The 23,274-nt window shown below is 39.9% G+C and overlaps 1 protein-coding gene across 2 annotated transcripts in view; it reads left to right on the top strand.

The window, feature by feature from the left end:
- The window catches only part of alk (ALK receptor tyrosine kinase), a 258,669-nt gene that overhangs the window by 153,554 nt on the left and 81,841 nt on the right, over nucleotides 1–23,274 (top strand). For both annotated transcript variants that reach the window (XM_034675246.1, XM_034675247.1), the window contains exon 5: nucleotides 17,340–17,473. In XM_034675246.1, the coding sequence (XP_034531137.1) occupies nucleotides 17,340–17,473 (134 nt within the window). The remainder of the gene's footprint in view (nucleotides 1–17,339; nucleotides 17,474–23,274) is intronic.

Below are 23,274 nucleotides of genomic sequence, written 5' to 3'. Positions count from 1 at the left end.
CTCACTTGGTGGAACTATATATCACATCTGGTCTGGGAACAAGGCTTTCCACAAATGTATGGAGTACTTAGGCAGTGGGAAAAAAATTGCCAGCTAAGGGGACCAGGGCCGATGCTGGGGGGAGGGATGTCTGGGTCCACTTGCTTTATACCGCTGAACCAGCAACGCAACCCTGGATAAGTGGAAGAAAATGTATCTTAATATTGAATTGATATTCCAGTCTTATATTAATGTCTTTCTTTAATAACTTTCTGGACACATTTTGCTGTAGTTTGATCACATTTCATCTCACAGCTTAGGAATTTAAATCAGATTAACTTACTTAAACTTAAGAATTCAGTGGAAAATGAAAAAAGAATCATGCTGTGTTCTCATATTCAAAAAGCAATAATGGTGTGGTATGATTATGGTTTTCACTAAGCTCACTGAAGCACATTTGACTTCATAAAAAGATGAAGCCAAAAGATGCACTGTTTCTTTAAGCTCTACAGATATAAAGTCTAACCCTTCCCTTAAAGCAGATCATATCGTATTCACATTGATTTCTGCTTTCCAAACCAAACACCCATTCCCTTGTGCTTCCTGTTTAAACATGGAAAACATTCCTTTAACTCCAACCTTAGGTCTTTCAGTAACACTACTTACATATTCCTTTTGAATACACAGTTATGCATATGAAGTTAAGTGGAAAATAAATTTAGCCTTGGTGAAGAAAACATGAGCATGCATGGAAAAACATACAACCTACTAAAATAACTGTTCTTTGGTCTTCCTTTAAATGAAAGCCGATGCATTCCAGCTCTCTACACACAGAAATCATTACCCCCAAAAAAATTATGAACACATTTACACTTCATTATAGGAATAAAGAAATGTAACCCACATATGCATCTATGTTTAGCAATACTACATCATTATACATTCTGTTATTTAAAGATCTCAAAGACCAAAGTGAATTCATGCTTTGTGAAATGCAGATATTTCTCTTTGGACCAGTTTCTGCTTATGTTCCTCACTATAAGGTACGTCAGTTGTTCCTTTTAAAAAAGCTACAAGACGACTTGCAGGGAGAGAGAAGCATGTTTCCGAGACTAAAACTGTCTACTTTTAGGATTTTATTTTAATTTAACCCATAATTTGAGACTTAATTATTTAAAGGCACTGTGAGCAGCTTTCAACTCATTTTGAGATAGTGTTACTCTGATGCCTCTTCATGACATGAGATTAGCAGGGCGAAAATTTTTTATTTCTTTATCCTGAAGTTTATTTTGTATCTTTAGAGACATTTATTTTGTCATAACATTTGTACTCTTGACCAGTAGTGGAGCAGGATCAGCAAAAAAGAGGCTCAATCAATCAGACTTTATTTATGAAGGGCTTTTCATACAATGACATGTAACAAAGTGCTGTACAGAAACACAACTTAAAATAGAACAAATAAAAAAAGAAAGATCTATATAAAAATAAAAATAAAAAGACTCGTCCATCCTAATCCCAACCCGTCTCGACCCCAAACCCATCCCACAATCCTATGGTTAAGAACACGATATATGCAACAATAATAAAAATAAATAAATAAATAAATTAACAAATAAATGAAAAAAAAAGAGGTTGCAGAACAAACTGAGGACACGCTCTCATGATGTCTTTATGAGGAAACATTGGAGGGAAACATAAGATGTTAAAACGCAACACAGGAAATTAAACTCAGCAAAATAAAATACATTTCTAAGATAATAAAACACAAAAATATTAAACCTTTAAAATAAAATAAGATGCTATACTTACAAAATAAATAAATACATAAATTAAGTATGGTGAAATAAAACTGTTATAAGAAAAAAAACTCAGTTAAAAGCGAGACTAAAAGGGTATGTTTTGACTTTGCCTTTAAAATACTACCTGTTGAAGTATTGTTTTAGAAACTGTACAGGATTTAATACCAATGCCAGTGTGTGGGAATGCTTCACTGCTCTTTGAGGACAAGGAGTTAAACTGTTTGCATGTTTACAGTACATCAATCTGACATTTATCAGGACACCAGATCACACATCATGACACAGGGCCCGTGTAGATTAACGTTAAATCAGTACGTCTGCTCACCTTTTGTAACCAGTTTAATAGCTGGTCGCTCCCATTCCACATGTCGGTGCTTTTCAAACACGAATGCAGAAAGACCTGTCATTCAAAATCGTTTATTTCGATTGACATAATAGCTTGCATAATATTCTAGATAAGAGAAAAAACCATAAGCAGAACTTTACACCAAATGTTCTGTTTTATTGCAGATTACAAGTGAGGCTTCCAAGTAGAATTTAACACATTTCATTGTAACATTTAAATACTTTCTGTGCAAACTGTATCAGAATTGTATCTCAGCAATGATAACATGGACACTGTTATTTCCCCTGCAGCTTTAGAATCAACACAACATGAAAACTCCTCACAGTGCCTTTAAAACTCTCCGTAATTAAATGTTATTGAACTACCCAACAGTTGATGAGGTGTTGCAAGAGCTAAACATTTGTTCAGTAACCATGCAGAGATCCTTTCTTCAAACTGTTAGTATTATTTTGTTTTTATGGGATCTGATCCTGGATGTTTTTAGTCTCTGTGTTTTCATGGCACTCTCTGTCTCTTGGACCTGTCCCATCAGTGTGTTTGTTTTCCTCAGTGTCAGATGCGACAGTCTGGATTACAACACAAATATCTCAGCAGTGCAGGCCCTTAGGGCTGCAGGCATCTTAGCATTCGTCTCCCTGCAGGCTGATTAGTGGTCTGCTGGTGCTCCAAGGCTGTCCACATTAAGAAAGGGAGACAGATCTTAGAAGTGACTACTTTCCTCTCTTCCTTCCCAGGAAAAACATGATAAACACTTGTTTGTCGGAAGAATGTCAAGGATTCTGCTGAGCAGTCTGATTCTGTGGATCCTTTGTTATAACTTAGAGTGTCTGCAGTGAAATACCCCAGTGTTAGATCTGTCCCATGAGCTGGGACAGACAGAGCTTTATTTTACACATTTTAATCACACATCTATCATGTGATGTCATCTGGCGACACATGCTCCATTAGTTAGTTAAGAGAGTAACTTCTTGCTGTGTTCTGGAGCCAGTTTGAGCCCATCGCTCTAAAAGCGGGATTTTTTTTATGTTACAAAGTGAACATTTTTTTAATCACAAGTGCTGTCACTCGTTTGGAGCAATTTCCTGTGGCTCTGTAAAGTATGAGGTTGCAAAGTAATTGAATTTGGGTCATAATTAAAAAGTGCAAGAAGCCATGTGATCTCCCCCCCCATGCCTTTCATCTCTGTACCAGCATAGCAGTTTACGTCAAAGAGGCAAAGCTTTCATCACCGAAATAAGTAATTTATAGGAGTCACCTATTGTTTATGTGCCATGTAAAGTACAGTAGGACCCTTATTAAATTGGATATGCAGTTTAATTTTATACTGACGAGAAAACACAAATAAGATGAGGGTCAATTATGGAGGGAGCTGCTGGCATGGAAAACGGGCAGCTGAAACCACAATAATGACAGAGTAGATAGCTGGTACATCAGAGAAAAGTAGAGACTTCCCTCGTCTATCTCAGGCCTTGTGTTTCCAATTTGAACAAAATGGTACTTTCTATTCGTAGTGTGAGGATGAGTTTGGGTGAGCCTGTGCTCCAATTCCTCTGTACATTTCCCATTTGGGATATTTCCCACCTCACAACTGCAGTGATGTTTCAATCAGAGCAATTTCATTAGACAGCACTGCAAATGTGGGGTCGTAACCTCTGAATTATTCAGAGCAGTGGTGCTATATGGGGATAACACCGACTTAAAGAGTCAACATGAGGGACTAAGCATGGTAGAGAGTCTGAAACAATATTACAGACTCCAGCATAGATAATGGAGGAAACCACAGGAAATGAAATTAGATGTCAAAAGGGAAAAAGACGGAGTATGAGCAGCTTAAGTGATGAATGACAGAACAAATGGCTGGGATAGCTGTCAGTGTGTTGTATACACTTCTCCTATAAACTGCATGATGTTTATAGGGCAGACAGGATTATTTGTCACAGTTTTGAGCACTGTGGTTTTATTTGACTCTTTTACTGTTGCTTGTAAGATACAGCTACTGATATGTGAGTCTGTGTCTGCTGAAGATTTTCAATAGATATTGAAATTGTTGAGCCAACTGTGGTGTTTATTTTGATGCCACTTCTTTTTGAGTTCATTCTTAGTATTTATGTCAACACCTGACTGAACAAAAAGTAACACAAACTTAGGGAAAAACATAAATCTCCAACTGTACTTTTTACTTTGAATGCCCCTCACATCAGATATCATAGTGTAAGTGCATTTGATCGTACTGTTCGATGCAAAAGTTTGCTTATCTCTGTATAGAGACCAGTGACTTCTGATTTGAGGTTTAAAAAAAGTAATTTCAGCCACAGAAAGTTTAGTTTTAAAAAGAGAAAGGTCATGTTTGTCTCAAATTGAAGCTTATGGACTTGTGAACTTTGAGGCAGTGACATTCACCATAAAGTGCTGGAAAATATATACTGAAGTTGTCAAGCAGACATCCCATAAAGTATGTTTTTTTTTTCCTTTGTCTTTTAGGAGACACGAGTGTGATATTTTTTAATAGAACAGCAGCAAGCACCAGAACCCTTCCTTTCTTTCTTCTTCCTTTACTTTTTCGTGTCTTGTTTTTTGGATTCAGGATATTTGTATAAGTTATACTCATAACTATCTAATGCAAATGTATTATTGATATAAAATAACTCTTAATGTAGTTTTTTTTTCTTTTTTTTTAACATGTTCCAAATAAAAAGAGATTTCAGCCCCTGAGTATGGGATGTGCAAGCAGTCTGTGATCGCCCGAGGGTAGAGACCAGCAAGGGGAAAAAAGCAGGAAAGCAGTAGCTAAAACATCCTGATGTCAAGACCCAGCTCCAGGCTGATGTTTGGCAAATCCTTTTTCATGACTAAAGCTTTCCATATTTGGCAAACATCATTTTCATTTTCAGTGTTAGGTTCTTCATCTAGGTGTCACCACACGGTTCCAGTGTGTTTGGGACAGACCACTCATCATTTGAAGCTTCTCTAAACGTTGCTGTCCTCCCTCTGTCTGTAGTTTGTGTCCAGCCTAGCACACCAATGCAGCAAACTACTCTTACAATGCGTTCCCATTGAAGGCAAATAGAACGGGTTGAAAATCCGCCCTCTTTCATTGTGTTTTGCAACTGTCCAATTCCCCTGCTCAAAGCATGCTGGGATGCCAAGGGAGGTGAACTGAAACTGGCGGCACCACTTTTTTAACAGCTTTCCTCACTCATTATTTCCAAGATAGCAAGGAACCAGCAGAGTTAGGCAGCGTGACTTCAGACAACCTGGTCACATTTAGTGGGCCCAAACCGTTACCCCTCATGCTTTGATGCACAGTATACTGTTTATATGTATATGACCATTATGTGATACATACTAGTCCAAATATTTTCCAAACACGTCCTCTGAGATGTGATTGTAAATAATATGACCTCTACCTCAATATGGTCGTTTGTCCTTTCACCAAAGTACGGAAACCATCTTAGGCCAAGTGAAAGAGTGTGACTTGAGAAAAACCCCATGCTGTACAGGGCCAAGCTGTTCTATTTAAAGTTTCAGGAGCTGTATATCAGGAGACACCGTTCTGTGTCTGGACACCTCCTGGGTTGACAGCCAGTCACTCAGAGAGCTTATCTGGCAGAAGAGTAATCAGTACAGCCCCACTGTGAGACTCTTCTTAGAGAACTCAAGGTTGGTTATCCTGTAACCCCTGTTCCTTGATAACACGAGCAGTGGGTGTCTCTTCAGAAGTTCCCACCTTGCATAAAGGGAGTAAGAGGCTTATCTTGAATGTCAAGTGACACTGACTCAATCCTCTTTTTATTGGAGGCCAAAGGGCTCTCCCTTGATGGCTGACTTGGTAGCGATACAGAGGCTTCTGAGGATAATGCCAAGGGTTACCCACAGTGAGACACTCATGATATCAAAGAATAGGGCTTACTGGATAAATAACCACATGCTACCTCTTCAGATTTCAGGAGAAGCTAACTGGAAAAGACAAGAATAAATTTCTGGAAACTGATGGATAGAGCCACAAATATGCAGAAAAAATAGATGCAACTAAACATTAAATCTCCTGTTATTTTTGATTTTGGTGCCCCTTGGACAAAGTGGTACCTCTTACATCTTGTCCTGCGCATGTGTAAGTTGTGTTTCCTGACCAAGCAGCAACCTCCGGTCTCAAACGATGAAGCCAATGCGGAAGTGTTATAAACTGCAATACATCGAGAATCCGCTTGAGGCTGGCTGCAGAAACACCGGAAACCAGATAGACATGAATGGGAAAAAGACGATCTTTGCAGCATTAACAAACATGTTTGGCCCTACGAAGCTAATCTCTCTAATGGCACACACTGTACGGGGGGTGAATTTTTTTCTAACACGACGGTTCAGAAGATATGAAGATTCAGAGTTTTTGCCCAAATAAGGACATGACTGACGTGACTCCCGGTTGGGAACACATAGCTGTGGGCTATGAGGCTCAAACTTCGCCTCTTTACCTCACACTCTGCCTGGTTGAGTTCTGCATTTCCAATATGGCCCCCGCCGTTGATTGGCTTCAAAACAGCTCTTGTCACTCTTTTTGCCAATGGTCTTTTGAGCTTTTTTAGATCAAAAAGAGGCCCCACTGTTAATTTCAGTTGTTCCATAACCTCTGAAAAGCTCCCCACAGGAGCTTTAAACCTTAAGAGCCTCCTCCATGAAAGGCCTGAAAAATGTAAGAAAGCAAAGTTAGTGTGAGAGGAACGTATTCATAATATCTGATGAATTTATAGCCGTACCACACAAAAATCACATCTATAAACACACATTCATGCACAATTGTATGAAGCCAGCTGGCCACGTTAATAGAGAATCAAACAGAATGTGACATTTGTTTATTTTTCTGTGTGAGTGTTGCCGGCCCACACATTGATGGGCCGACGTTAAAACTCCATATCCTCCAGATGGCCAGCCTGGCCCTTGTTTTTTGAGGTTCTCCGGTCTTAGTGGTGATATTTAATGCTGCTTCTTTTCCTGAATATCAGATACTTTAAAGTTGTGACTGAGGCATGCAAAAACTGGTGGATGATGTCACATTACAGACGTGACATCAACTGAAGCAACGCGCCAATCAGCATTTCTGCAGGATCATTAGCTTTCTTGGACGTCTGCTTCATCTCCTCTCTAGTTTATAACACTAAATACTAAATCAATTATTATTAGTTACATTGTTCAATTAAATGTGCTTTCTTATTTCTGAATGTTCACAGAAAACTTTGTTGCTCACCTCATTTTTTGTGTAAACCCCCTCACACACACATACATCACACCTGCAGCTTCTCTCTTGTTATAGACACAGATGTGTGTCCCACCTTACCCCCCACCATTCCCCCTCTCTCTGTCTGATCTTTTGACAGTATTCATCAGCAGCATTTTTTGATAGACATCTGAAATAACACAACTTGAAATGTTTCCCTGGATACTTCAGGATAACAAAATGTGATCTGCTTGAGAACCAGGCTTGTTAATGATGTACCATTTCACAACAATCCATAACTGAGATTGTGCAGAATGACATTGGCAGCAACCGACTGCACGTAACTCAAGTAGAAACAGAAGTACGAGAAGGTTCATATTCAACACAGGACATCGCTCCTCAGACATTGCATTAACAGGTGGTATATACTCTGAGACCTCTCCCTCTCTTTCTGGTCACCTGCAGTTGAGCATGTCTCAGGTACAGCAGGCGACCAGACGTGAAGGGTAGAGAGATTGTCTAAATAATTGATAACTGATGGCGGTTATATAGGAATAAAAGAAGAGGAAGAAATGTAAAACTGGTCAGGGATTATTCTTAGATGGACCGCCCAAGTATAGTTTGTGCAAGACACACTGAAAATCCTTATCCATAAAATTGTGATTGGTTGCCTCTGACCACACGAACATTTCTTTTTCCTCTTTCAGATCTTTTACTTCTTTGATTATGATCTAAACTGAGAGGACAACATGTTCTCACAGAAAACTGTGAGGTTCTTTCACTCCTTCTTCCTAACCGGGCCTGCAGATGGTTTTGGCTCATTGCGTTTGGATCTATTCTAATAGACCCAAAGTTGTATCAGTACTTTCTCTTGGCCCCCTCTCATTGTGAAATTCTCCCTTCAGATAGTTTATTCATTATGTAATGTTCAACATTAGACAGCAAAAGACCTCATCACATTATAGGACTTTTTCAAGCAATGAACATCAGATCGGAAACGACACTTACTGAACACATCAGCAAAATCTATCTGCTAAACCAACTGCAGTGCGGAGGAAGCTCTCAAAATGGATATGGGGAGTTTTATTTTAGTCGTTCCTTTGATGCATTGCCATCATGAACAGCTAATACTAAGTTATCTAAGTCATATCTTTCCATCACTCTTGGAATAGCCTTCACTGCTACTTTTTAATTTCTCATATAAATTCCCTTAAAGCTGTGGATTTTAGCCTTTTTTAATGTCACTTTGACCTTCTTATAAATTGTGGCACAATTTTATTTTATAGTTGACAGTCAGGTTGAAGCTTTGCATTTCAGTCTCCTGGCGTTAGGCATGAAGATATTTTTACCTTGTTGCTGTAATAACTCAAAAAAACTGCCTTGCATAATTTCAGTGTATAGTGCAGAGAAACAAAGACAACAAACAAAAGAGAAAGTTGTTTAGTCTAGTCGTGTTTGGGGATGGGGGCATCAAACTGAGGAGGGAAGAGGACTTATGGTCTTCATGTTAGAAGGACCCACAAAGACACTAGATAACTCTTTGGATGTTGAACAGGGCCCTCAGAGATGCTTGTGTGGAGTAATTTTGTTTTGCACCCCAATGATAGGATGAGGACTCAGAGTGTAAAGGGTTTTTCATCTGTGGAGTGCAGTGCTTAATACAGCTGTGGATGAAGCATCTGAAAGAATGTAGATAGATAAACTAATGTAACCCGCCTTTGCAGACAAAGGATAGAATTATTAATGTTGTATAATGACGATGATCTGAGAGCATAAGTCTTAAAACTTTAAAGATGATGTTTCATCGTCTATATTGTGGTCAGGATTTAAGCAGGATCTTGTTAAGTCAGATTGAAAATAAAAAAAGCCTTTAGAGTCTCAAAATGTTTCTGAATATTGAATAGAAAAATACTTGTTTTATCTTGTGTTCAGCCCTGAGGCAGATTTTTTAGACTGCCTTTAGCTGCAGTTAGTGTCTTGCATCAATATCAGAGAAGTACCTGGACTCAGCATTAACTTTTTGATGTGGAAGGATTTAGTGATCTCTACTTCAAAAAGTGAAGAGTACGTACCAAAATTTAGGAGCACCTGCTGAAAATCAGAGAGCATCACAACTAAAATGCTTCAAATGCAAGTAATCCTCAGTGAAAGTGGTACCTGCAACCTATGCCCCACAGGTTTAACTGTGAGCACAGTGCATTGCACCACTTCCATTGCAGAGTCTATCAGCGACTCTCTCCGAAAACCTGGGCCCTCTTTGCTGCTGGTGCATCCAAACTCAATACATCACCAACTTCATGAGTTTACATTTTCAGTAATATTAGGCAGCCTACAAAAGAAAACTGTGTTCAAATCATCTTCCCTCTTCAGCTCTTCTAATGTTATGCCAGCCCGCTCTCTGTCATGTGACTATGAAGCACAGTGAAAGGAAGTGATTGAAGACTTCATATCTCTGCACCTCTTAGCAGACATTACTAATCAACCACTGGTTTCTGTTTCAGTGAAAAGTTTTATAGAGAAATGAAAAAAAGGTTGCACCACAATTATTTTCACTCACACAAATGCTCCCAAGTATAGTTTTAGGTTGCACAGATTACATTTTGGGAGCATAAGTGACCAAATTGTTGCAGTTTCAAGCACTGGGTCTATACGGAGTAATTCCTGTGAGCTATTCAGGAAGGCAACTTGAACCAATTTCACTCTTGCACATACGTCATTCTAACAATCACCTTACAAACAAACCCTCACAATTTGGGGCTCTATTTAAGCTGCAAGAATTCCAGTGCCTCTGCTTTTACAATCGCAGCTTCCCTTACAACAGAACATGCTCAAACCTCCCGCTTCACCACCTCTCCAGTCCGGCAAAGGTGTTTAAAATATCACCCCATCACTTCTCAAATTACTGCATATATAAAGTACATCAAGTGTGATTGATAAGGTCACAGCCTAGACGCCACACACGAGTTGTTTGACTGAACTCAACATTAAAATTCATCCCTTCTAGATCACTGTTAGCAGGCCCATCATTTAAGAAAGAGACAGAGTCCATACATCTTATAATTCTAGTAAGAGGGGAACTTTGAATTTGTATATTGGTGGGGCTGTCTCTTAATAAACACTAGTGATTAACTGCTTGGTCTGGGTTCACGCCAAGCTTAGCGTTTTAGTCTTTAGGCCATGTGAAATCGCTACACTAACATGAGTCCCTGGTGGACTCTCTCGCATCCTGTCTTTTATCTTGGTTTGTTTATTTAGTTGGCTTTGCTTTCATCCTCTGTAATTTGCTCTTGGCAGATGGTTCATTTTCAGTCACAGAATATTTAGCACAGAAATGCAAGATAGCTGTATTCAGGTGTGACTCATGGGAATGTACAATGGCTAATGCTTGCCTTAAGCACAGTCCCAAGTTTTAGTCAGCAAAATAATGTAAAAGCTTCATGATTACTTTCGGCAAAACCGCTCTTCCCTGGTTTATTGTGCTCCCAAACTGCCATAATGAAATTGTTTAGTCATTCAGTCTCTGTGAGGCATATTTGTGATCAGATCAAACCATGTTGTTTTGCGAGGAATTCATGTGGGGTGATTTTTCCATGTAACAACAAACGTGTGAGAAATAGATCTTTTAATCTTACGTGAAAACATGCCCACCCTTTCTCCCTGGCTAACCTTTCTGCCTATCAATCCAGATGCATAGTGGTACAACAGATTTAGCTCTCAGCAGATAGCATTCAAATGTGTCCTGTTTAGTTTGGGGAAGTGGCATTCATTCAGCCGGGCCATGTCAGGCCGTTCAATCTAATCTGCACTTCTCTTGACATATTGGCTTACGCCTGTTGTGCTCTGCACCATTTGACAGTCAAAATCAATGTGGCTTTAGCAGAGATCCTGATCCAGCAGCAACCAAAGCAGCAGCTACCCAACACATCTTCAGACTTTTTAACCCCTATTGCCTCTATGCAGATGTAGTCGTCTGCTGCATGGTAGCATCATATTCAATCAATTTCATCTCTTCACCATGATAAAACTCAGTTCGATTTCAAACAGCCGTCTTCAAATCCAGGGAAACTGAAAGCAATTTCTCTTTGGGTGTAAAAAATTCCATTACCATGTAAAGCGGTCTCCATTTCTCTGCTCTCCTTCTTTAGTTTTACTTCTGTTTGATGCATTCAACGGGTAACTTAGAGTTTGGGCGTGACGGAAAACCTTTTCCATTTCTTGCTCCTGCGAGTGATGGTGTCAGTCAAATGGCCCTTTCCTTCCAAATACTGTTTTTGTTGATGCCAGGTACATTATACCTGCAGGTCAAGTAGTTCTGTCAAAGCATCACAGGGTGTGTTCTGCAGAGATTTTTCTGTTACAAGGAGTTATGCCCAGACTTTTGGTTGAACCTTTTAAAGCGATGAAACCAAAACAGCCCAATTCATAAAGCATGTATTTACAACATTCGTTAATTTTCGGCAAATTCCTAAAGTCAAATCAGACTGATTATCTTTGGCATTTTACAAAAGTGTCTGTACTTTTGAGTGATTCAATTTGAACAACTCTACATCAGCTTTATTAACACAGACATCCGAACAGCATGAGCAATTTGAGTGATACACAACCAAAGTCTGTCGCCTCTAGTCCAGCTGGTGACTGCAGGACTGCCTCAGTGCTAAGCTCTACTTAGTGCGCCACATGGCCTTCATATACAGTCATGGACGAAAATATTGGCACCCCTGGAACTCTTCCAGAAAATACACCATTTCTCCCAGAAATTGTTGCAATTAAAATTGTTTTTGGTATACACATGTTTATTGAATTTATGTGCATTGGAACAACACAAAAAACAGAAGAAAAAGTAGTCCTGCCAAAGCGCTTCATTTCATTCTTCAAATCACAGTTTTGCACCCTGAGTCTGCAGGACAGCCTGGATTTGTGTGAAAGTTGACTGAGGATGTTCATCCACCATTTTTTTTTTTATGATTCATAGTTTTTTATTGTTATTTTCACAGTTAACAAGCATAAACAAGCAGTGGCACCCTGAATGGCAAGGACCACCTAGAACTAAAATAAACACAATACAATTACATACACACATATACAAATAATAATCATAGCAACAACCACTACATACACACAAAAATAAATAATATAATATAATAATATAATAAATAAATAAAAACAGATGCAATTTGACAGCGTTTCTTATTGAGTTGTACCACAGTATTCCCACAACTGTTCACATCATTATTGTAGTTCAACTGAAATCATTCTCCTCTTTTCTGAGTTGGAAACGTCTTCAGTCAGACAATAAAAACAAGTGATAATGGCCCCACTTCAAATAATACTCCTACACCCTATCTAGAAGCCTGTACGATAATCTGTCCAGAGCAGCAGGCTCATGAAGATGAGGCTGAGGAGGCCTTCCGTTCATCCACCATTTGAATTTCCTGCGTTTTGTCAGGCCCATTTTTTGAGTTTTGTGTAAAACTATGTCAATTTTGGCTTTTTTCTTCCCTTTTTTGTGTTGTTCCAATGCACATAAATGCAATAAACATGTGTATACCAAAAACATTTGTCAGTGCAACAATTTCTGAGAAATACTGTATTTTCTGGAAAAATTCCAGGGGTGCCAATACTTTCGTCCATGACTGTATCTCACTTTTCACTTGTCTCTGTATTCATAAGTAACTGACCCACTACCCTAACAAACCAGAAAAGAGGTCTCATAAGCCAAACTAAGATATAGATACAAACTCTGATGATGTGTTACAAACCTCCCCTAAATCCTCACCTGCTTTTTTTGCTTTTGACCAAATTAAATGAAAGAAATCTGAGTTCATGTGTGAACTCTATCACCCTGCTCAACCCGCTGAGCTAAATGTTTTGGTCCCTAGAAACACCACAAGCACTTAAACGCTTAAAATGTACCATGCACAGTGGACTCAGCTAGATGTATAACACTTTTTCAGATTTGAGAGCAAAGTGAATTACTTTTATCAAAGTCATTTTTTATACAGAAGAAGTACAAACAAATCAATGTTTATTATATTCTAAATGACTGTAGTTAGAGCTTAGCAGCTAAAATGAGTCATAGAAAAATGGCGTTCAATTGACAATCTCTTTTCTTAAAGTTGAACAATAAAGACCTAGACAATAAAAGCATTTTAATTGTTTTAATGGATGTGCCTCTGCATTCTTCTTGTGATTTAATGACTAATGTATCTCTGTTCTAGCTCACTGATGTTAAAAAAATCTTCTTTTTCGAGGATGCGAGAAGCAACAAAGATAACTCACACAGGAGACTGGTTTAACGAAAGCCTTCCTGCCTATAGTAGTCTGACCACAGTATGGTGATGTGTCTAACCAGGCCTTACTGCATGCGGGAAGTGTTACCACTCTGCAGAACATGCAACACACTCCCCTCACGTAATCTTTATCATGATGGATGAAACACACCACTAATTCAAACCAGAACCCAGAAAAATAAGGCCTAATGTGGTTAGAACATTAGCATCCTGCATCCTCACTAACACACACTCACACTGAATGAAAATTAAAAGAGCTACATTAGCCAGAGCCGAGCACTATGGGAGGATAAATGAATAGCATCGTGAAAGAGAATTGTCAAATGGCAGCAAAGATTAGTTGGCCTGAGCTGTTTTGTTTTTGCAGACATGGGAGGCTTCCACCAAACAGCAGCCTAAACAAAGGTCAGGTGATTTTTTAAAGAAGCATCAGGCTGTTAGGAAACAAAAGACCATAATGAGAATTATTAGTATCCGCATTCAGATTAGTCATGTATATCTAATTCCCGCATGTGGAGTCCTTATAATTTATTTCACTTTATTTATTTATATGTAGGACTGCTGTGCCGTGCATGGTATACTTCTAATTAGGTTTAAGTGTTTGATTGATGTGCCCTGGCAGCTCTGCTCTGATCTGCTGCTCAGTTAATCAGTCCTGGGAGCGCTGTTGCAGACATAGCATGATAAGACATGAAAATAATTCAGTCGACCAGGAGACTTGTGCACAATTTTGAACTGTGTGTAAACAGAAATCAGGTTTACATTGATCTGTCTTGGGTGACATACAGCTTGGTCCGTTATGATATCACTTTATTGAGTCTGTCTCATGCAAAGCACAGGTTCCTTTGTTGACTCTTTTGTGCATCTCAAATTCTAGATCTTCATGATTCTCTTTGCATTTCACATTAAGATGTAGAGCACTTCATTCTTGTTTACGGAGTACACAGGTTGTGCACGTACTTTTGTTTGTCTTATACACAAAGAGATAAACATTCCCGCCCAATTACATTTCCATCATCATCATGGTCCTGAGTGTTCATTCAAAGAGAGGCCATTCTCCAATTTGGCCCCCATCCGACCGGGTGGTGAATTCAGCAGCACCATATGTGTACAACTCAGTCGGCAAATCATTTCAAGGTTATCAAGGAGACAGTGGCAGCCCTTATCTCGGGCTTCATTTCAATTCCATTATGGGATATGGCAGGGAGCAGGCCCCACACCGCAAAGCTGTTCTGTAACAGCGTTCTGTGCTGCTATAACATCACTTCCCATCTGGTCAACACCTTCCCTCCACTCTGAGTAGAGTCTGGGTAGAGAGAGGAGGGGTAGAATGAGGATGCCTTAGCTAGTGGAATAGGAGAGAGCAGGGAGAGGATAGGGGATAGAGGAAAGGCAACTCAAGAAAAGAAAAACATAAGAAGGGAAGCTGGCAAAGGTAGAAATGCAAAGCCTGTTGAGTCAGAGCACAGGCTTTTGGGAAATCAGAAAAGCTCCAAGCCTGTTTGTGTAGTACAGGTTTGTGTGTGCATTTGCTGTGCTCTTACTAGCACAATTCTAACCCCACAAAACACAAAATAAACCCCAAAATAGATATGTTTGCAGACAGTTTTGTAATCCCCAGCACACTTGTCGTGATCACAAGGCAGAGACCTACTGTCTGTCAGAGTCACATATCCACAGATGGCCGTTGGCAGTGGTAGACCTTTTCGAACTTGTGGATTGGAATAGACAGCCTCTCTTTTATGTTAAGAATGGTGAAGACAATGAGAAACACTTACTAGTATACTGCAACTCTTCTATGGCAAAGAGGCTGTCCAATAAGGCATTTTAGTGTGTTAACTAGTATAACCCTATTTATAAATGGATATAATGATTTTATCACCATGTGAATAGAAGACAAAACAGTAAGCACAAAAAGTTTGAGACCAAGCATCCGCATCCTTCATGAACTGGATTATTTTCTGACTTATTTTATATTTTCAAAACTCATGAACACACTCACGGACACACAGCCCTGACAAACCATTGGTAGCATGTTGACAAACAGTTTTCATCAGCTAACGATCAGCCAATTGAAGTCATGTCTTCTGCCTCCAAATCTCATTTGTACTTGTATCTGCTTGATGTCCATTTTTCTCCCATAGCCTTTGCAGTTGTGAACTCTCTTCAGTCTGATCCTGCATTTGATGCATGTGGTGTTGGGAAGAAGAGTTTATTAGCTGTGAGCCACTGACTAATGTAGGGCCCTTACTAGTTAACTGTTTTGTGCTACAGTTGAAACATGGCGGTGCATGACGGTGACCTCAGTGTAAGGGGATCTGCTCCTTACAGAAAAAACAAGCTTTATATCAGGTGATTATTCACTAGTTGAAACATTCTTATGAGTATTATATCAAATTTCTACCAATTCTGTTCTGCTAGATGTCACTAAATACTACACAGTATACCTTTTAAAAGATTGTTCTTGTTGTAATAATGTGGCTTAACTTCATAGTACAGGGTTACCCATGGGTAAAAGTTGTCTTAATAGGGTGGACATGATAAGCTTTCAATTAAAGGCTGACTTTTCTTTTGTGTTCTTTTCCTGATTTCATGTCAGCAATAGAAACAATAATTGACTGACACCAAAAAGCTTCAGTCAGCAGTTTAAAACAGAACACAGACTGTGACACAACTTGAACTGAGTGCTCAGCTGCTCTACAGCAACATAAAGAGGACTATCCTGTTTGCAGCTGACTTTGTTTTATGCTGATTCTATTCTGCTAGATAGTTGATGTTGTATTTTAAGAGTTTTATATATTTGCAATAACAAGTAAAGATGGTTAATACCGAAAACATATTTCTAAAGTACTTTAAAATGGACTGAATGCAGATGAACAAACGGCATGATGGAATGAATTGAAGCACAAAGGAGCTTATGATGCATGTGTAGCTGTAATGAGGCTTTCAATCACTCAGTAGGTCTGCGAGTCTGCGTGTATACTCTAATTCTGCCAGTACACTGCCTGTGCACTGGTGTGTAGATGTGAGAGGTTTTGCATTCATGAATTAACTTAAGGAAGTAGTATAGTTAGCTCACTGTATGTGATGTCATGACTTGTACATTAAAAGAAAGGGATGGGAGAGAGCAAAGGGGAGGGGAGAGAGAGAGAGGAAGAGAGAGAGAGAGATTGTTGATGAGCTCTGAGCCAAACAGAAATCAGCACAATTTGCTTAATAAAATTAGGGGCAGTTGAACTATACTAAGCCAGCCACTGGTTGAGAGAGGACAGTATTCTCAGCAGGACTGCAGCTCACTGACAAACAACAACTTGACCCGTGTGTGTTATTGTCCCCTGACCACACACCTGCTGTAGTGGCTTTCAATCTTATCTGACTTCACACCTGCCTTAAGCTCTCAAGCGAGGCACCACCTGGCACCTGGCCACCTCTAAATCTTTGCTTGACCCAGGGAGTCTGAGGTGGGCTCAAAGGGGGGCCATGCACCAGCAGACAAAGGAGGAAAGGGATCCTCCCAAAATGGAAGGGAATGAGGAAATCCCAATGTCGGCTTCTGCGAAAGCTCTGGACAGTCCCGCGTCTGAGACTTTTGGGGCTCAGACAGAGCAGGCCCGTGCAACCCTTACCCCAGACCCCCGCAGGGGATGTGGGGTCTTTTGTCAGCCATGGTGTCTGCTCCTCGCACTGACCCTACTCCTGCTTTCTCTCCTCTGCAGCTGGGCGGTGGTCCACCTCACCCTCGGGACTAACGGAGGATCAGCGTTTCGGGTCTCGGCCAGCTACGATCAGAGGATTCCACAGGATGACGCGGCCACCATTGAACCTCACTTCACCACCAACTGCACCATGAGTAAGTGGATACACATTTACATCATTGTAAACAGATATGATTGAAAGTTAATGAGGATGCCATGTTTTAGTTCATGAATGTATGCGTGAGCAGTATTAATATTAACTGTAACAATTTGTAGGAGCCTTTGGAAAACTATTGTTTAAATATTTTTATTTAAAATAAGATTTAAAATGTCAACTAAGAGTTAATCATTTTAGATAAGTTCTCTTGAAAGATTTGTATGTTTCTTCCTGTTACAACTTAAAAAGCTGCACCAGTATTGAGTGTTATCAGTCAAGGTAAACAGTTGCTTCGGGCTCTATCTAAGTTGCTGTGGATGTGCTTATATTTTTAATACATTCCAAAAAGATCTTTACATGAACCTACAAAGAACAATGCATTAATAAATCTTAGATATCAGTGTTAAAACTTTGCATAAAGAATGCATTGTAGGTATAACATGGTTTCTTTAGCTCCTTCCTGTGTGCAGCTGTTTTTCACACACTCTGTGTTATGTATGTGGACTGAATGTGTCTACGGACTGACTGAGTTCCCAAAGCAGCTCAAACATGCCAAACAGGAGTATTACACTGCAGCATTCTGTGATTTTAACTTCATTACACCATGTTGAGCAATGAAATGCGTAGACTGCTTGGGACTGAAATAATATCCTTCTCTGTCAACCTCTAAAGCTGCTGAAATTGAATTAATAAAACTGATCCAATTTCCTCTGAGCTAGATACAGAGGCACGGCAACCCTTCACATAGATGTTTGGTAAACATACAGATGTAAAAAGTCGATCTAAACAGGTGATGTTTTAATGGAATACAGTGTTGTATTGTCATTATTGAAGGGAGATGTGCTTTGTATTGATCTTCGTTTATCAGGCGTGGTTTTCAAAGTGAGTGCAGTTTTAGGTTTCTTCACTTCAGCCCTCTGATGGAAAGTTATGCAACCATTTTTTATTTTTCACAAGAGTCTCCTGAACTTAAAAAGTAAAAGATGACCCCAAAAATGTTTCAACAAAAGCTGCCATTGTCCCTGCAAACCCAGCTATTTTCTAAAACTAGATTTGCAGTAATGTCCTTATAATTTCATTTGAGCATAGTACTTCCCCGTTTCTCTGCGTCAGCTTTGTTTGTACACACTGGAAGCAACAAGTTTCAGGAAGTGACTGAAAAAATAAGTTTTAGCTTAAAGGAGCTTCAAAGTTTGCAGCATAATTTGATTTTAGTCACTTTTAGATGCACACTTTGAAGCCACCAGAAATCTTCACTTAGTTTATTTTTCATGTTTGCAAGACGTTGGCAGAGACAGTGCCGTCGGACCCTTGGGAGAATTTTCTTGTTATGACTTCTCCTTTACCCTAGCTGGACAAAAGGCTGACAGATGAGCCAGCATTGTGTGAAACAGCCTTCAAAGTCTGGTCTGTTCCGGATCTTGTTATGCTTGATACGGAAAGGCATTCAAATGTGCTTTGCTTTGTAATTTCCTACAGAAGCATACAGAGCATCTCAGAAAAGGTGATCATTCTCCAGGGGCCTTTTTTGAATTCAAAGATGCACACCGTCCAGCGAAATTTAATCTCCTCTGCCTTTATAGAGACAGAGTCTCTTTGAGCTCTGCTACAATGAAATCGTTTTTATGCAGGGTCAATATTTACCTGTGGAGGAACAGAGGAGCAGTGTTCAACAGGAGAGATTTGTCTTGCCCAGTTTTTCTCTCAGATTCAGTTGAATTGGGATGTTTGAACTCAAGGTCAGGTCAGAGAGGTTAGTCACACTGGCAATACATTTGTTACAGATGAGTTTCTGAATGCTGGACACCCTGGTAACATATCTTGACTCCAGTGTAAGATATTATTAGGATGTCAAATATGTAAAAATAAATGCATGAGTGTGAGGACAGGAGGAGATAATGACAAAGACAAATAGAAGCAGACATCCCCTTATATTGTATTTCCTCTTACCCCAAACCTAACTTTTACTTTACTGTGGACTTTTCCTATACTTTAACTCAGAGCAAAGTAAAGATCTTAAAGTAGCTCTTAAACTCTATTACTTTCCTGAGTTATCCAAGAATCACTGCATGAGGACAAAGGCTTCTAATAGCAATGCAAAAAAAAAAAAGGAACAACATCAGACTCACTTAAACTCAAACACAAACAAATCAATATCTCTCCAACTTCAGTTTAAATGTTCCTCCAGCGAGTCTTTGTTTGACTGTCCTCTCTGCCTCCATAAGGACAGAGCAGAGTGGTTGCTGATGCTCATGCAAATCCATCCCCAGCTGAACACTGTCTAATTGTTCTCTGCTCCGGGTTCACTGTGTTCCTCTCACCAGGCAGCACGTAAGCTGAGGCTAGTGGTGAGAAGAAAGCATACAGACGTGCTGTACTCTCCTCAGGCACCACCTGGGTCCCCAGCACAACGCCCACTACACACATCCCACTCCCGAACTAAGCCCTAATCCGTCTCGGCATGCTTACCGTGTGGCCTCACCACATTTCACGGTGTCCTAAACCTCCTCCACTCTCTCCTGCAGCACCTGTCACAAACCTGAGCTCGAATTACTTTCTCTCCTGCAGAGCACGGAACATGAAGCCAAGGTGCTCGATTAAGGCTCTCATACTCTGTCTCTGGCAAAAATAGCTGTTTGCTTTATTTGTTCCAAGCCCATGCTCTCAAAATGAGCCAATTACTACTACTAATGACCTGTATTGTTAGGCTTTTGGAGTGATTTGCACCAAGCCTGATCCAAGCTCGACTTTAATTAATTGTCTTTAATTTTGTCCCAAAGGTTTAAAGTTTTCATCAGAAAGAAGTCTGAGCTAACAAAGTGTGCTCATTGCATAATGGGTTCCTGCAGACTTTAAGGAATTATTGAAGACAAGCATGAATCATTCTGAGAGCTCTCAAATCAGTGAGAAAGAAAAACATTCTGATGGTTTTCTTCACTCTTGATCTCTTCTGCATTATACATAGTTCACTTCTTAGCCCCTCTGCCTTAATAACGTCATCAGTCTGAAGTCACAGTATTCCCCACACGTTAGCCTTTCAAATCCATCCAAATCCCGTACATAAATGTACTCTTAATCAGCTCTCCCTGTGATCTCTTGCATCTGAATTGTAAATTCCACATTGTCCATTTGCTCTCTTTTAGCTGTTTTCTTGAGCAGAGAGGCAGCGATTACTCAAGCCAGTGAAGTGCGAGGAGATATAGTCAATACAGGATAAATAAATGGAGCGGTGTCTGACTTCTTTCTCCATACCCTTCCACTTTAATTAACTCATCAGTCACAGGGCCAACAAGCAATCCAATTTGTTGCCCCTAAAGTGACTGCTTATATGCCTATCTCTGGAGCTCATCCTCTTGACAGGAAGTTAGACTCCCGCCTTCCGCAGCTTTTTCTGATGGTTTTGGCGTAGCTGTACGGAGAACATTATTACTCAAGTGCAACAAACCTGTCAATGACACTCCTAACCTCCTGCAGTTTCTAATCCTGGAGGTAAACAGAGAGCACTGTGATGACTGACAAGCTCATTACCAGGTTGTGTCAACAGCAGATTTAACTTTGCTTCTGTCATAGCTCTGTGACACAGCAGAAGGTCACACACTTATAACAACGTTTGTCCACTGAAGAGCGTATTAGTATTTGTGCACGTGTTTCCCACCAAACTGTCACGATTCATTTTTACCAATTGGACATGAAGTTGAGACAAGGCAGCAGTAAACCTCGTGGGAATGTGAACCAGTGACCTTCCCTTCCCCGGCCCATTTCCCTAACCATTACACCTTGCTGCTGCAGGCCCTTAATGGAGCGTTACGGCGAGTCTATACTTTGCGATTAGGTACACTGCAGCGTGAGGGTGTCCCCAGGCCCATCAATCACACACAGACCTGTGGAGGCAATGAAGGAAATGGGTTTGGAGAAAGCTGGTGGAGTGGACAGTGTTAGACATGTGGATGGATGGGTGATGGGTTCTACAAGGAAAAAAGTCATTCAGTATCATCGCCTGCAACTGAGACTCGCCTTTAAATACCCAAACAGCTCAACCATAAGCCTTTAATTGAGTTTTCAGTTTCACTTTGACTGCATGAATAGAATAAACTCATCCCTGGAGTTTTGTTATGGGGTAACAAGCACAGGATGATAACAAATATATATATTTATTTTCCACAAAAGTGAAAGCCTCACTCTGTCTCAGCAGTGAGAGTGTGTTTATGAGATCAAAAGAACGTCAAAATTGCATAAAATATATGAGGGTTGAGGGATGTCGTGCAGTGACGCAGTGGCCCATAAGGATGAGTGATAGAGAATACCTGTTTTCATTGTTTTCTGTCAGTCTTGTTAAGTCTCATCAGCGCTGCCTCTGCTCATCAATCTGTAGGTGCAGCATACGTGTGCAGACTAAACAATGTCAAGCAGGTGTACAAAATAATCCAGGTTCTGCAGCACATCATTCTCCAAGCGGGATTTCGCTCTGACACACAAAAATCTTATCATCTTCTTGCAGAATTGCCCTCCTGCTGTGCCTGAACTTCTCAAATACTTTTAATGATATTCTGCTTGTAAGCTATCAGTCGCAGGATCAAGCTTGTGAAGTAAACTTTTGCGCTTCTAATTAATATTAAAATTTACTTTTGGAAGCCTCTGGCTTAAGACACCAAAGCTTTCATGTTTAAGTTGCACCAGGCACAGCAGCTTTCCCTTCACAGCTCTAAATGGTATTGAAACTAGGGTTAGACCAATGACGATGCCATCGTCAATAGCTGACAGCTGACACTCATCTACCTGAGAGCCCTCTTTTATTGTATCCTCTTTTATCCTGGTTTAACCCTCTATCAGAATAGAGTGTCACTGCCCTGACTGGGGTTGACACGCTGCGCTCAGTTTCTACCAGCTCTCTGCGTTTTCAGCACACGTCTGTGAAGATACTTGGTAACATTTAAAGCCTGCAATCATGTGTATACTGTATATTTTTAGACTGAACTGTGTTTAAGAAAGAATCTATTGCAACTAAATGCTCAAAGACATTTGTAAGTGCATACAAGCAAGGAATCTACAGTTTGACTAACAGAGAGCACCAAGTGTAGGTCAGTGAAAGAAAGAGCAGCCAGACAAGGTCATGTTCAGCCCATCAGTTCAACTTTTAGAGTTAGAAAAAGAGAAATAAAAACTGGAGAATTGAAGCAATTTTAAAAAGAGTGTTTCTGTTCAGTAGCTAAATGTGTTATTGACATTTAAATGTTTCTATCTATGGATTGATGGATTTAAATTTGAGAACGGTGAGATGAGGAGAATCTGATTTATCTAATTTCACCTCTGGTCACTCCTCGGGTTGGCTGAGGAGATGGGATTAAGAGCCTCTCAGATAACATCAGATTGGTGACACCCACCCCCACACCTGCCTTTAGGCAATATATTAGCTCTCCTGACAGCCTGGAATGCTTTACAAGCTAACTACTTTAAGTCTGTTATTATAAGTAATGTGACTGTTATTCATTAATTTATTAGTTATGCATTTTGGAACCTGTGCCAACTCTAGAGAAGAATTTTGTATTTTTTTTTCGTGACAATATGCAGAGGCTAAGTGTTTTGCTTCAGAGCTACATATATACACAACAGTTTTACCATAGTGGTTAGGACACAAAGCTAAATACGTGAAGGCTAACAAACTTATTGTAAAGATGACAGGTTGCATAAATCCCTGGATTTGGAGCAGTGCTCTGTGGTCAGTTGTCTTAAAGCATGAAACACTCACAGGACCAGCGGAACATCTGATGTGTCTCGTGTTTAATGGACAGAATCTCTCGT

Source organism: Notolabrus celidotus, chromosome 22 (genome assembly GCF_009762535.1).
Source record: "Notolabrus celidotus isolate fNotCel1 chromosome 22, fNotCel1.pri, whole genome shotgun sequence".
Lineage (NCBI taxonomy): Eukaryota > Metazoa > Chordata > Actinopteri > Labriformes > Labridae > Notolabrus > Notolabrus celidotus.
This window is presented reverse-complemented; position numbering and strand designations above follow the sequence as displayed.